Source organism: Emys orbicularis, chromosome 7 (genome assembly GCF_028017835.1).
Source record: "Emys orbicularis isolate rEmyOrb1 chromosome 7, rEmyOrb1.hap1, whole genome shotgun sequence".
Classification (NCBI taxonomy): domain Eukaryota; kingdom Metazoa; phylum Chordata; order Testudines; family Emydidae; genus Emys; species Emys orbicularis.
Window position 1 is genome coordinate 117,235,207 of NC_088689.1, and position 16,471 is coordinate 117,251,677.

Below are 16,471 nucleotides of genomic sequence, written 5' to 3' on the forward strand. Positions count from 1 at the left end.
AAGATAAGCTTTGTAAATTGACTGTTTACATCACATTTCATTCAGTTTGCTCACTAGGGGTCCAACTCTCCTGCCCAAGTTAATGTGGAGCAGTGCCTTCTTTTGCCAATAGTTCCCTCTCATTTCGCTGTGAGCAGGGATGGCAGAAGTGAGCCCTCCATTAACTTCACTTTTCATTCAGACAGAGCTGGTCAGAGACTCCACTGCAGCACCAGCACTCTCCAAAATTATGCATTGTTCCTTCTGCTGAGACAGATGCCACCAAGTCAAATAAGAGCTGTGGTGACAGAGAGAGAAGTGAAAATCACATTTTAAAACTACCTGTATAGGCCTGATTTCAGGTGTTAATGAAAGTAGCTGTTTAATTCAACAGTTACTCCAGTTTACACCCGCTTGAGTATCTGGCCCTATATGACCATTAGCCCGTGATACAAAATAATTAAACAATAAAGGAAAATACATTTTTGCAGTCAAATAAAATGAATATTGCTAAGAGCCAGAGCCAGTTTCTGGTATGTGCTCTTTGCACTTTAAGGTAGCAGCTGAAGATACGCCAACTGTGTGCCAACCCCCAGGCTCTAACAAAGGGACATTTCAAGGTCGGGGGAGACAGGACCAGAGTGTAATGCTCTCCCTGAGAGCTGCTCTCTTTTGGTACAAGTTAAAGCAGCCCCATCTGTGCTGTCTCACCTGCATAGGTGCACTAAGAACTGGTCTAGCGCACCTGGGGATCTGATCTTAGGGCCTGATTCTGCTCTTACTTATACTAGTTTTACAACAGTGTAACCCAAACCACTTCAGTTAAGTTACTCCTGATTTACACTGGTGTTCATGAGAGCAGCATTAGACCTGTAGATTTAGATGGGAAGGAGATCCTTGCCCCTGTTCTCACTACAACAGAATCATCTGCTATGGGCAACAACTAGATTGTGAAGAGATAACCCTCCCTATGCCTCAAGGACAGCAGTGGATGGGGCAGCATAGAACCAGTTTGGGGAAGGGCTAGAGTTGGATTTTTCTTGGGCTGGTTTGCATACTCCTTTCCCCCAACTAGCCCAACATTACCTAAACTTATGACTTTATATTCCCTTTCTACTGTATCACATTTCACTTTATAATCACATTCACTTTCTATCCCTTGCTGTGTATCACTAAAGTTGAATACAAGTTTTGCACACAAGCCAAATAGTTTGCTGCATGGGAATGCATTGGCCAGAGTTTATTGGGCATGTTTAGTAATGGTCTCTTTGTCTAAAAAACATTTTTTCCATGTCCACTGAGATGCTCACTCATCACACTAGCCTGGCCCCATCATATGCCTGGTCAACAAATATTAAATGAGTCATAAATATGTCATGTCCTGATTTATTGTTTTTGCTATAAATACTGTATTTTCAATTATGTATCAAGTCACCTAGAGCCTGGGAGTCACTTTTTACATTTAAATACATAAATATAGTGTTACTCTTCTGCCTAGTGGTAGCAGAGTTCAGTGCCTCGTCTGGGTATTTTCTTAATGTTACTTGTTCTATTTACACAATCTATACACACCAGTTCTTGAACAGAAGTGATCACAAACGGCACAGCAGGCAAGCCCGTTGTAGAAATCTCAGCCAAGATAGCAATGTCTGGTTCCTGAGGAGCAACACTGCCCCAAGAATTGGCTGCAGTTTGAAAGATTAAGGTAGAGAGCAAACTCTCCTGCTGCTTGCCACAGCTCCCCCCAAAATACATCACAAAACTAACAATGAACCATTTCTTCAAAGACCAACCAGTGATCACATGCTATGAAAAAGAATTTGCATATCTGTTTGTAACAATGACATTTGTTGACTCCAATCATAGCAATAAAGTACATTAATCTTAAATACAGAAGTTTACACTTCACTCAGGGATGTATGTTAGGCAGAGGGAGCTCGTATTTGCTACTTTTTGAAGACTGCTTTTTGGAGACTGTATTCTCTCAAGCAATGCTGAGGAGGGCAAATAGCTCTAAAAGAACTCTGGAGTTTGATGTGGCACTAAGCCCTCTCCAGTGCAACACTGGCTGCCACTCTTCCATCCCCTAACCAACCACACAGTTTCCCCTCTTGAATACAGGCTGGGGGCAAGCACATGAAATCTACTACATTCCACATTGTGGGAGAAATGCTGAATAAAGGGGGAGAGAATATGTGTGTGTGTTGGGGACAGGGGGCAAGAAGCAACTTGAATAGGTACATTATAGGACAGTTTCTGTGATTGAATAATTAAATCATAAGGCCCTGACTGAATATATCAACTCCCTCTACTGGCGTAGTTACAGAAGTGGAATTCACTCTTTTGCTTTCTGGGTAGAGGCCTTTATTTTTAGTAGCCAAAGAATGTAAATTCTATTTCATGGATATAATTTGCTGATGAGTGTGGTGTTGGCATATGTTTGCAGCCATGGAATACTGCAAACTGCACATGAAATTAATGTGTATGTTCTGTGTACTCACACCTAGGGTCTTTATTTTCTATATCACACTCCCTGCCAATGCCAAACTAACCATTGGAATCCTAACTTACCGATTTTTTTTACTTCCTTTATATTGCTGCTCCTCTTCTGTTGTTTTCCTCTGGGAAGGTGATTACCCTCCTATGACACCAAAGCCACTCTGAGATTAGCCATCAGTAGTCTTGCAAGTAATGTATGGCCATTAACCCCCCACTATAACACTGTCTTCTAGGACACAGGCAGATAACATGCCACAGACTCAGGGAGAAAAGTGTGTAAAGTGTATTCTCATATCCCAGTGTTCTAAAACACAGTACTCCTGAAATAATAAAATGCAAATCCACTGCAGCTGTCTCTGTGTGTCTCCAATAGACAGGTGCAAAGGAAAAAATGAAGGAAGAGAGATAAGGGCCCCTTCAAGTGCATTGACTTAGTTTAAAATTACAATAATTTAATCTATTCACAGACAGACTGGCACTAACTAGATTAACTAAAATAGCTTGGGATATATATACACACTCACTGGCTCAGACCAGATTAACTAAAATAGTTTGAGACTTTTATAGTAGCTTTCTGGTCTCTGACAACCCATCCTCTTGTTGCTGCTTGCCCTCTTCTATCAGAACCCAGGTTAGTACAACGACAAATGTACAAGTTAAGTTGACTTCTATCTCTGGTATGAACTCTGGAGCAGACTGATCTCTGCTGGGATGGATTAAAGAATGAAACCTTGTGATATCAGACCTTTCAGCCTAGTGATTGCCTGATGTGGTATAAAAGCCGATATTAATCTATCAATTTAAAAACCCTGTTAGAAATTATATTTAACAATGTTCAAAAATTGAAATAAAGTATCATTTAGCAAAATTTAGAACAAAATAAATAACAAATATAATTAACATAATATAACTGCAGACAAAGCCACTGTGCAGAAGGCTGGTAGAAATTATCATCCATATTTTACACAGCAAGAAACTGAGTCAGAGGTTGAGGCCTACATTTGCAATGGTCTAATTCTGGGTTTCTAATCTTAGACACCAACTGGAGTTATAGATGCTCAGCACCTTTGTAAATAGGTCTGAGGCATGTCTAATGACTTATCCAAGGCCACGGGAGGAGTCCCTGTCAAAGACAGGATTAAAACTCAAGAGTTCTTGTCTCCCAGTCTGCATTCTCAGCGCTCACAATTTTATCATGAGCCAAATAATATTTAGTGTTTTTCTTAATATCCCAGCTCCTTGAGTTGAGATCTCAGCTTTCATTAAAAAAAAAAAAAAAAAATTCTAGTCATGTCTTTGGCTTTCTATACAGCATTATTTTTTTTGGAAAACTACAATAGCATGGTTGGATTTCAAATAACTATGTTTATTAATTAAATACAAATATACAAGACATAGCTACTTATGTACACTGCTGCTCCAGCAGGGTTCTGAATGGCTTCTAAACAAAAGACAAAGATGCCAACTAAAAGGCTCCCAAATGGTTTAAAGGGATAGTACCTAGTTCCTATACACTAGCCCTCATGATTGAGGAGAAGCTGAACATGTGACCCCAAGAATGCATGTACCCAAGATGCAAAAACCGAAAGGCAAAAAAAAAACAAAAAAACTCCGCATGTATTTTTTAAAATATCTTGAGTTTTTAAGCCAAACTTATGATTTTTGTGGATGCTAACTCATGACTTTTGAATGCTTGAGGTTGGCAATACCAGGACACTCACGTTGATTTGACTTTTTTTTTTTTTTTTTTTTGGTAGTATGTAACAAACATATATCTGGGTCCAAAATGCAGACTGTTCCACATTATGGATCACCGGAAAAGTATTTGATGATACCAACAGATGCCCATTAAAATAAACTGCCTTTTTGCTGTTATTGATTCTGAAAAATCTTTTAGCAGTACTGGGAAACACTTCAGGCTACATCATACTCTTTTGTAAGTAAAAGTGAGTTGAAAATATCTATTCTCTGAGATATTCAAACTTTATTCTACCACTTCAAAAACACATATCCTGGGATGAGGATCTAGGTTTTGACTAGTTTGAAGAATATTATTTCTAAAGTATTTGTCAGTGTTCATGTTCATACAGCAATAAACATCATATCTGGAGCTGCATTAGGAGTGCTGAGTAGAGATCCTCGTACTGAAAAATTTGGATTAAAAAAAACAGGTTTCAAAGGCATCAAAACTTTGAGGTGTTAAGATCTGCATTTTGGAGTTGGCCCATTATAAAGTATGGGCCATTTGTTGGACCAGATATTCGACTTGTGTAAATCAATATAGATACACTAAAGCCAATATGTTTAGACCATCTGAGAATTTGGCCCACAAAATACTAGTCTGGGTTCACTTTTCAAACATCCCCCAACCTCAGGCAGGGTTAGCATGTTCCTATCTGGGGTTTCAGTTTAGTTCCATCTCTAGTTTTGTAAGATCTGGCCTTAAAGCACACAGTGGGCTTCCTAATAAGTTTCTTACTTGAAAGTACATGAATCCCGTTCCTAATGACAAATATCATTATCCAAAGCACAATTTTGTGTGTAAAAGACCAGAGTGGTGTTTGTTCCATGATGGATTAACTCGGAAATGCATTTGATCAAAAAGTCCCATATTACAAATATGAGCCAAGAGTATTTCTTGAGAGCACCATTTTGTGTACATGGGCCATTAGATACTGTAATCCCATCTCATATTTTGGAAGATAATTCTCACTGGTGTTTTCAAAAAAATTAAAGCATTGTGTTGTAAATAAATATGCTGTTAAGGGGAAGGGAAGGCACATTAAGCATAAGGGTCAGCATGGAATAAAGTGCAACTGTACAGAGACAGTTGACAGCTAGAAGCCTGAGGCTACGTCTTCACTACAGGGGGGGGTCGATTTAAGATACGCAAATTCAGCTACGCAAATAGCGTAGCTGAATTCGACGTATTGCAGCCGACTTACCCCGCTGTAAGGACGGTGGCAAAATCGACCTCCGCGGCTTCCCGTCGACGGCTCTTACTCCCACCTTCGCTGGTGGAGTAATAGCGTCGATTCGGGGATCGATTGTCGCGTCCCGACGGGACGTGATAAATCGATCCCCGAGAGGTCGATTTCTACCCGCCGATTCAGGCGGGTAGTGTAGACCTAGCCTGAGACTTGACTGGGGACTCCTGGAGTGGACTGCAAAGGGATGATACAAGTTCAGTTACTTGTTCAGTTACTTATTCAGTTACTTGATACAAGTTCAGTTACTTGAGTGCTGAACAGATAGGGGTCCTAACGTGGCCATACAGTTATTGGACATAAAATGTCATTCCGATTTTCCAGTGACTTCTACCACATATTTTTCTACTTCATTTGTTGGTGCCGCTCCCTTAGGTATAGCCGAATGAGTGGCCCCCGTGTCCACCAATAATTCAAAAGTCTTTTGTCCTATTTTGAGGGGGACCACTGGAAATCGAGCATTGCATTTAAATTGTACCATTTCGGCTTTATACACCTCAGGGCCCCAGGGGAGCGGCGCCTCTTTTCATTCTTGGTCCACAGAAAATTGACCCACCATTTGGGGTTTGCAATCAGAGCTTTGGAGGTGAGGGCATTCTCTCTGCCAGTGGCCTTCCTCCCCACAATAAAAACACCCTTTACAGTCCTGGTTTATTCCAGCCCCGCGTGCCCTTCCCCTGAATCCACCTCTTCCTCTTCCAGGGAACCTTCCTCTCGTTCCACGGCCCCAGCCGCGTCCCCTTTCTTTATTCCCCCCCGACATGGCCACTGCCAGCAGGGATATTTGATTCTTTAAATCCTGCTGTTTTTCTTTCCTTCTTTCTTTTTCCTTTATTTCTTCTCTACCGTTATAGACCCGTGTTGCAATGCTAACCACCTCGGGCAAACTTTTCCCTTGCATCCCATCCGGGTGTTCCCTGAATCGTTTTGCAATATCTTCTGCACATTGTGCCATGAACACTAGCTTAACCATTTCCTTTCTGGAATCTGATTCTAAATCCAGGTTGCTATGTTTTCTAACTTCATTTGTTAGCCGAGTACAGAAATCAGAGGGGTGTTCGTTTGGGAGTTGGACACATGCAGTAACTTTACTTCAATTGGGGGTTGCCTCTCCTGCTGCCCTTATTCCATGCAAAATTGCTTGTCGATAGCGGTCTATCCTTGGCTTATCCCTATTATCATTTGCATTCCAATTAGGCTCAGCAGTGGGCATAGTTCCCCAATCCACGTGACTTAAGTAATATGCAGCAGTCTTTTCTTTAACCTTTTGACGTTTATCCTCAGTTAAGAGGGTGTCCAATAACTGATTTACATCTGCCCAGGTCGGTAAATGGATAGAGAAAATGGTCCGAAATGTTCTCTTTACCGCTTCTGGATTGTCTCTTAGGCGCGGCATAGATCGCTGCCAATTTAACAAGTCAGTGGACGTGAAAGGTGTATGGGTAAACACCATTGTATGTGCTCCGGTACTTAATGGAACGGGATAAGCCCGTAAAGGAGCTTGGACTACCTTAGCAAGTGCAGGGGACCCAAAAGGCTGTAAGAAAGTCCCGGAAGATCCTTCTAAGGGACCAGAAGGATCTGGTTCTTGAGCATCTGCTTTTGACCCATCTGCCCCTTTCGCGTCCCTTTTCTCTTCCGTTTTTTCGCTCTCTGCTGCACCCCTAGGGCTCCGCCTTTGCGGCGGTCTTATTGGGATATATCCATCTTCTTCTAACTGAGCTCCAGGAACATAAGGAGGGGGATATTTAATAAAATAATCCACACACACGGCCTCGAAAGCTGTACGTCCTTCCTTAGGCTTGTAATTATACCACACAAATAAATAATCCATTTGTCCCGGTCTAAGATCGACCAGAATATCCCTCAAAGAATTCATTCTGTCTGCAGAGAAGGTTCCGCAGCTAGGCCAATCTTTAGTCGGGGACAAATGAGCAGTAAAGGAAGGCCACTGAATTTGGCATAAATTTCTCATCTTAGATTTAGTCAAACCGGTTGTGCCAGAGATTCCCTTCCAATCCCTAAGTATCAGAGACAACGGGGCGTCCCCCGGAACTTACTGCCAAATTGTCCCATTTAGCCTGTGGGGACTCTAACCCCTCGGTGGGGACTCTAACCCCTTTCCGGCGATCGCTTACTTTATCCAGGGACTCTAACCCCGAAGACCTGGATCCTACTCAACGGGTAGGTGGACGTTGCTGGGTTTCTACAGGCTTCAGCTGGTTCACAGGACTCGCCTTATCGCCGATGCAGGGATCAGGTTACCGGGCAAGGCTCCTCGAAGCCAGAGGATGCGCGCTGCGTTGCTTCAGAGTCTGATCCCGCACCGGAGAGTCAGACGAGTCCCGGCGGAGTCGCCAAATTTGTCGGGGACTTTAACCCAGACGGCAAGGTTTGTTGTCTGACCGCAGAGTGAGACAGGCAACACCAGCAAGGTCCAATACAAGCTCTTTATTGAAGAGTGCACACAACAATAGAGAGCGGCCCGTTTTCAGAGGGAACCAGCACGATTACAATAACTAGTGAAATTATATAGACAGTTCCGTCGCGTCATAGTTAAAACCACCCAATCCCCCCTTTACTAGTTAAAAGCTTCTAATATTCATGCATATCTATCTTCTTTAACAGTACAAACAGTTTATGATGCCTCAGCAGCCTCTTATCAGCTTTTTCGTCATGCACCAGAGGCTGGGAGAAAAGAGGAAGTTGAGTACAGATAAAGAACAGAAACAGGGAGTGGAGACTTCGAATCTCCATCTGTTTAAACAAATTGTTTCTAGTACATCTGGTGCAAGAATGCGGCCCCCACCTCCTATGTTATCACCTGCAGCTTAAGCAAGCATGCCCTCAGGCCTTACAGAGAGGCCGGAATGGCCTAGCAACTACTGTTAGCCTGACTTTGGCTAAGCTGGCCAAACAATGTTTCATACTCCATATTTTTGGGCCTAACAGACTGAAGCCACGACAATGAGACTGAGGGCAAGGGCTGCCTGGGGTTGAAGCAAATATCTCCAGAGTGGAAAGTATAGGAACCAGTTGATGCCAAAAGCAGCGGCTTGTGCTCGCTGCAGGCCGCCTGTGGCTGCCTCCGTCCGTCTCTCTTCCCAAGTCCAGGCTGGTGCGGGGAGACGAAGGGGCCACAGGGAACCCGCAGCCCTGGGGGGAGCGATCAGCTGCTGCCTGCAGCGCGCCCGGGCCGGCCACTTCACCACCGTGGGCGGCCTCTACTGGCCCCGGGCTGCGCTGGCCGGGGGGCGCCATTAGCCTCCCGTCCCCCGCTCCGGCTGCCGGGAAGTGGCACCGGCGGCCCCGCGCTCTGAGCGGGATCCTCGCGCCAGGCCCCGCCGCTGCCGGTAGCACGAGGAAGGTTCCTCACGCCCCGCCCCGCCCCGGGACGTGACACGGTGAGGGGCGCCCGGCCCGGCCCGGCCCGTGGCTCTCCCGGCAGCTCCCGCCCCGCTGGGCGCTAGGGGTCGCTGTGCCGCGGCTCGCTGTGGCTGCGGGTCAGAGCGCTTCCCCGGCGGCTCCTCCTCCCGCCCGGCGGCTTCCCAGGCTCCTCTCCGGGTAAACAGCGATGGCTGCCGAGGAAGGAGGCGGAGAGCCCGACAACAACATGGGGAATCACCTGCAGCTCCTACCCGGTAGTGGCCGCTGCCGCCGCCCCGGCCCGGCTCCCTGCGCGGGGGCAGAGCGAGGGACGGGCTGGGCGAGGGGGTGGAGAAGAGGAGCTCGGCTGGAGGGGGGCGCGAGGGGCAAGAGGCTGCGGTGGGGGGGCAGGGCCCTGGGATGGGGGGCAAGGGGCTGCGGTGGGGGGCTGCGGTGGGGGGCTGGGCCCTGTGGGATGGGGGTCAGGGCCCTGGGATGGGGGGCAAGGGGCTGCGGTGGGGGGCTGGGCCCTGTGGGATGGGGGTCAGGGCCCTGGGATGGGGGGCAAGGGGCTGCGGTGGGGGCAGGGCCCTGTGGGATGGGGGGACAGAGGGCTGCGGTGGGGGGGCAGGGCTCTGGGATGGGGGGGTAAGGGGCTGCAGTGGGGGGCAAGGGGCTGCGGTGGGGGGGCAGAGCCCTGTGGGATGGGGGGCAGGGCTCTGGGATGGGGGGGCAAGGGGCTGCGGTGGGGGGGCAGGGCCCTGTGGGATGGGGGGACAGAGGGCTGCGGTGGGGGGCAGGGCCCTGTGGGATGGGGGGACAGAGGGCTGCGGTGGGGGGCTGGGCCCTGTGGGATGGGGGGCAGGGCTCTGGGATGGGGGCAAGGGGCTGCGGTGGGGGGCAGGGCCCTGTGGGATGGGGGGACAGAGGGCTGCAGTAGGGGGTAGGAGCCTGTGGCACGATGTAGCCGGTGGCTGCAATGGGGGGCAGGGACCTGTGATGCAGGGGTGTCAGGAGTATAGTGGGCTCAGTGTAGTATACAAATAATAACAATAGAGGGACATGATATTAAAAGAGGTGTTTTTCAGTGCGGGACCAGGCATGATCAGATTTGGGGAAAGTAGGAGAGAACAGGTCCTTTGGCGGACGGTGAGGTGTGGAGGCGGGGAAGGAAGACAGGCTGTGTTAGGATGTGGTGTTTATGACTGCTTATGTACAGCCATCCCTCCTGCTTTCAGGGGTGCTCTGAATCTGCCCCTGGCAGAGGGCTCTTCTTGGTCAGAAGAAGGAGCAGCAGCAGCATCTACTATTATTTTCACTTTTACTTTTGTTTGTGTGTATTGAGGAAGCTTAGACAGAAATGGGAGGTGTTCTCTGATTATTTCTTTTTATTGCTGCTTATGTAGTTGCAATTAGTATTTAAGCAGGGGGTAAGATATGCAGACGAAACAATGTTTTACAAATGAAGCTGCAGTCTTTCAGCTTTCATATGTTCTGTAATTGTCTAGTATTGGCTTGCTGCTTGCTTACAGCAGGGAATGTACAGAAGTTAAACATCAGCCACACAGCATAGAAGGGCAAAATAATTAAATATTGAATGTGTGTTAGAAGTTAGGAATGGAAACCTTATCTTTTAGATCAAGTCCATACCCATGTAAAAGGAGAACTGGATATTCAGTGTATGATTTATGTAAATCTATGATTTACAGGGATGCTGAGCACTGATTCAAGGAGAACTGCAGGTTTATCTATAGCTCAAGAGTTACTATGTTAGTTTGAAGTCCAAGAAGAAACTTTCAGTTTGAACACTGTAAATCCCACTAATAAGCAGGGAAGCTGGGATGGACCGTGGTTAAAGCACTTAACTCAAGAGATCTAGAGTCAGTTCCTCCTCCTGCCACAGACTTTCTGTGTGACCTTGATCCACTCAAGATAGGAATTTTAAGGGCTTGTCTGCATGGGGAAATTTGCCAACATAAGGAAACCACTATAATTATACTGCTATAATTCCCGATGTGGACACACTTATTTTGGAATGAGTGCTTTCTCCATGTTAGTTTATGTTGGTATGAATTAATCTAGAAAAAGGCATTCCTATTCCAGACTAAGGGTGTCTACATGGGGAGCCAGACTGATATAGTTATAATAGTAAATTTCCTATTGTGGATAAGACCAGAGAATTAGGTGCTTAATTGCCATTGAAATTCAGTGAGTGGGGTGCCTAACTCCCTTAGACTCCTTTGAAAATGCCTACCTTAATCTTTTCCCTGCACCTCCTTTTCCCAGCTATAAAATGAGGTACTTTCTTACCTCACAAAGGCATTGAGAGTAAATTCATTAATATTTGTGATTGATGAGATACGTTTGAGTACCTAGATTGGTGATCTGCCTTCTACAAAGTAAATGTAAGGGCTGTCGTGTGGTTTGAATGTTATCTTGGGTGCTTGCCCTGACTTTGGCATAGTTTTAATATACTAAAGGTCACATTTTACTTTCAGCTGAAAAATCAAATAGTTTCTTTTAGGTAAGAGAAGGCAAGATGTACTCTTTCTGCCTTCCCTCTCATTTTTTTCTGATAAAATTTTGTAGAAAAGTAAAGACACTGATGCTCTTTCAATGTTCACATTGTGCCACTGCAGTAAAATGAGTCATCATTCCTCACAGGCTTCCAGGCTCATTCGGCCAGCACACCACAGTTAATATATATTTTGGCAATGCTATGCAAAACTTTGCAGGACACAACTGATTTTTAATCTACAAATGATGCTTTCTAATCTCTCTGTTTCAAACAAACAAAGCATCTCCTCCTTTTTTCCCTACCTCTTTTTTAAAATAAAAAATACCACAAAAACTCATTACCTAGTGATATACCTGAATAAGAGTTCATTTAAACCAGAATATCATTTTTAGACGGAAGGAATCAACTAGCAAAAATCTTTTGGGTATGAAGTTTTAAAAAAGGAGGACCTAATGCTGATTTGAATACAATTGATTTTATAATATACATAGGACTTCTCACTGGAGACAGTGGGAGACAACGCTAAGTAGAAATTAAATGTGTTTGAAAAATAACTGGGAAGATGTCTATGTTTAGAGCTCCAAAATATAGTTAAGACAATATAGGAAATGAGATTAGGGGGTTGTCAGATCCAGTAATTTCCTATTAATATGCATTCTGCACCTAGAATTGAGCCAGCTTGTTAAAATATTCATATGAGAGGGAGAAATGTGATATGTGCAAGGTTCATAACACAGACAAATCAGATCATGTCCTCCTATGTGGAAAGTTATGTAAAATATATTAGCACAACATTTTCAAATGTAATTTACTCCTGGGGGAATTCTGCACCAAAAAAATAAAAATTCTGCACACAGTATTTTAAAATTATGCATATTTTATTTGTCAAAATAACACAATATAATCATACCAGTTTCAATTTTTTTTGGTCATTTATTTTTGAATACTTGTCAGCAAGTGTGTCTGTTACAATACAAACAACAAAAAAGATTCAGGAAATATTTTTTGACAAATAGATTCCTTACTAGGCATATTAATACAGAACTCTGAGTAATAATTCATTTAAACTACAATACAGAACTGTATTTCCCGCACCCCTCAGAAGCAGTGCAAAGGCTTGGGGGAGTCAGGGGTAACGGAGGAGCTGAGGGAGAGGGAAGTAAATTGCTGGAAAGGAGCCTGAGTGTGAACTTGGAGGGTTGTTGGGTATGGGTGGGAAAAGTATGGAACAGGTTTTTGGGGGTGGAGGGGAGAGATTGTAGGGAGCTTCCCCCATGCAGACCCTGGCTGACCCCTAGCCTCTCCCATTCAGTCAGGCACATTTGCCCCTGTCCCCATGTGTTCCTGCACCCCTGTGTGTCCTTACACCCCCTGTCCACATGCGTCTCTTCACCCCCACTCAGACACCCACTCCCCCATCCCCATGTGGCAATGTATCTCTTCCCCCTATCCCCACTCCACCACCCCTCTGTCCCTATGTAGCTCTGCACCCCCTCCCTTGTCACCATGTGGCCCTGGACCTCCCTCCCCCCTGTGGCCCTGTTCCTCCACTCCCATTCAGCCCCTGCCGCGCAGTCTGTCCTCCCCCATTGGCCCTTATGAGCCGCTGTCCCCCCCCCCCCAGCACCCCATATTGTCAGTCTCTCCATAGCCCCTGTCTCCTGACCTGGCCTGACCGGTGCTGTGAAGAAGGCAGGTTCTTTCTCTTCCCTAGCTGGCCGGGAGCTGCTGTTGTGGTCTATCGCCACAGTGCCTTCTGGTGGGCAAAAGGTGGAACTGCGGAAGTTATTTTCTGCTGGGAGCTGCTGTTGTTCTTGCGCCACAGTGCCCTGTGGTAAGCAACAGGCGGAACTGCAGCAACATTTTGGCAGAAGCTTTTTTCTGTGTAAAAAATTAAAAGTATGCGTGGCTCATTAATTATGCACACACGCAGTAGCACAGATTTCCCCCAGGAGTAGTAATTGTCCACTGGAACATATAGAAAACTATCAGCCAAGCACTTGGAAAAGCTTGCGTCTGTGACATTCACTTGTGATAGGTGAAGAGGAGAATTTGAGAAATGCCATGTTCACTGTTTTGCAATCTATTCAATATTTACCTTATTTTAAGATCATTTACAGACACATCATACCTTAAAAGACATGCAGGTTGTCATGCATCATCATAGAGTCCCGGAAAGGCTGTTGGTTTCTTTCTAATTGTGCCCCTTTACCTCTACTTTTGAAAACAATAGGGTCTTGGTAAGGGAAGGTTTATGTAGCCTGCACTTCCATTGCTGAAATAGAATTATTCATCCTGAGACACCTTACTTTTATAAGTCTGACCTCTCTTATTGTGATTTCGAAATAAGATGCAGTTGCTGATCTTTGTCAATATTTGTGGTTTGTATTTGTTACTTGATTTTGTTTTCTTTGTTTATTTTAAAGAACATATTAATTATAAAGACAAAAGCTGAGCAAGAAATCTGTCACAACCCTTATATTAGGTCCTTTCTGTGTTGTATTTCAAGATCTGTGTGATGTATTTCAGCACCATTACAATAGATTCACTACTCAGCATTTATTGCTAGAATCCTGCAAATCTATTTTAGACAGCTTACATGAAAGCTAGGCATGTATATATCATGTGAAGGTCATTTTCATTCCTCTTCTGAAGAAAAAGTATGAGTGTCGTGCAACTAAAGGAGAAGTGTTGTTTAATTAGCTCATTGCACTATATGGATATAAACTAACAGTAGCCATTATGTAGTCAGTGAAAAGAACAGGAGTACTTGTGGCACCTTAGAGACGAACAAATTTATCTGAGCATAAGCTTTCCTTCCCCACTCTGAACTCTAGGGTACAGATGTGGGGACCTGCATGAGAACCTCTAAGCTTAAACTACCAGCTTAGATCTGGTTTTCCTGCCACCACCCAAATTATTTATGAGTCATTTGGGAAACTCTGTCTACCTCCCCCCCAGAATATCTCCCTCCCAAGTACTATGACCCTTCCCTCGGTAGCCTTGAGAGACTTTTTCACCAATTTCCTGGTGAACACCGATCCAACCCTTGAATCTTAAAACAAGGAGAAATTAACCATTTCCCCTCCTTTCCCCCCACCAATTCCTGGTGAGTAGTCAGTGGTCATGCCTAGAATGATCACTAGTTAGCAATTTATAGAGACGTGTATTACTTTGATTTTCTCCACTGTAGTCTCTTACATTTAATACAGTAGAAAAATATTTAAATTTTTAAACACATTTTATATGTAAGTGAAGTAGCTATTGTGAGCACCGAATCACTAAATAATTTTCTTATATAGGAGATGTATTTACTACATATAGATTATGGAAGTAAAGGACTAAAAAGGACATTGCAAACTTAAAAATCACACTTTTGTCTGAAAATATTTTTAGAAGTAACATGTAGAATTACTGGAATGCAAGAGATTACTACTTTCCTCCAGTTTTACATATGATTTACTTTTGTATTTGACAGCAATTTTTAAAGAATCAAGTTAATTGCTTCCCCTCATAGTAACTTAGTTTCACTTGCTGATTTGTGTGGGTGTTTCACACAATGACGAGAGAGGTTAACAACAACAACAAAAAACTTGGCCAGAAATATTGTCTGAGGGGCTCAAATGGGTGTAGAACTTGGTATTTCTTTTAACTCATTTTGTGTAGATACTACTACTAACTTTTATTATGCAATTGTCTAAATTTCAAAGTACTATAAATGTAATAAAATCTTTAACATCTTGCCATATAGCCTAGTTTTCTGGGTTCCTTCAGTTCATTTCCTTACGTAATGTGAGTAAAAATGTGGAATTAAGAAGTACTACTTTGTATTATAATTGGACACCGTTGGTGACAATATTGTTTCATATAATAATTGCTGCACCTTTTTCTGTTTGGTGCCTTGAAAACGTATTACCAGCACTTGACTGTTTCTGTGAAAATGTGATTCTGTGCAACAGCAGGAAAATAGTTTCCCATAAAAGTAAAACTCATTTGTTTTTCACCAATTTATAAATATGAAGACTATTTGCCTACGGAAGGATATATTCCAGGGATGCTATGTATCCTCTTTTTCCTAATGCTTTGCGTTTTCGAGGCAGCTTAACACTTGTTGGATGATGTTTCTTCTTGACATTCTGTTTCCTGCTTGCTAGCAGAGAGTGAGGAAGAGGATGACCTTGAAATGGAAGTTGAAGATCAAGATAGTAAAGAAGCTGAAAAGCCAAACATTAATTTTGACACCAGTCTGCCAACATCACATATGGTATGTGGTTTTTCTATGTGCTTTCCACAGCATCTTAAGCATCCTTGTGAAGAGGTTTTGATCCAGTTGTATGTAAATATACAGGCTTGGATTTAATTAAAGGTTTTGAATAAATGCAGTGGCATTCCTAGTGTTGTCAGGTTACTTAGACTATTCTTTCAAATATTGTCCCAGGAATCCCTCCTTTTAGTTATAGTAGTAATGGAATAGAGACCAGAGGTACATATAACTAACTTGAACTTCTACAAGAAACAAATGGTGGGTATTTAATTTAGCGCAGTTCTAGTTGGTGATCTCCGTCATATACTTAATGAATCAGGGATTATATCCTAAGAATGGCCGCAGTTGTCACCCTTATTTTCAGCATAGAATCGAATGGCTACTTGAAGCCACCACCCTCTCATGTATAAGTGGGTCTTCCAGAGTAAGGTTGTGGCATTTTGACAAAGCAGTAAGTGTTCACAGCTGTAGCCTCTGGTGTGCCAGTTCTGTCTGAAAATAACAGACTTCACACATCCAGTAAAAGTATATCAAAGTTTCAGAACTAATTGAAAAATCTTCAATTTAAATATAATTCAAAGTTTTTACATGCTGAAAAGGCCAGGCATTTTAAAAAAATCAAATACAGTAAAAACTCAAGTTTTCATAAACTTGAATGGGCACCATCTCTAGATAGCAATTTGCAAAATTACGTTTATTGTAAGGCCAGCAGAACAACCTGTAAAATATTCCTTTGACATGAAAATGTTGCAGGATTCCTGCACTATTGTCCTTTATAGATGCTTGATCATGCACATGTTAATTACTGAGTTTAGGGCTTTACTACCACCATGAATAGTCCCTAAGTACCCTTTAGGC

At 43.6% G+C, this 16,471-nt stretch overlaps 1 protein-coding gene across 2 annotated transcripts in view; it reads left to right on the plus strand.

The window, feature by feature from the left end:
- Positions 1-9,021: 9,021 nt before the first annotated feature.
- Positions 9,022-16,471, plus strand: part of CRBN (cereblon) — a 41,053-nt gene continuing 33,603 nt past the window's right edge. Inside the window, exons 1-2 of one of the 2 annotated variants that reach the window (XM_065408004.1) lie at positions 9,022-9,106; positions 15,504-15,613. In XM_065408004.1, the coding sequence (XP_065264076.1) occupies positions 9,040-9,106; positions 15,504-15,613 (177 nt within the window). In that variant the 5' untranslated portion in view covers positions 9,022-9,039. The remainder of the gene's footprint in view (positions 9,107-15,503; positions 15,614-16,471) is intronic. The other variant, XM_065408005.1, reaches the window with a different exon arrangement.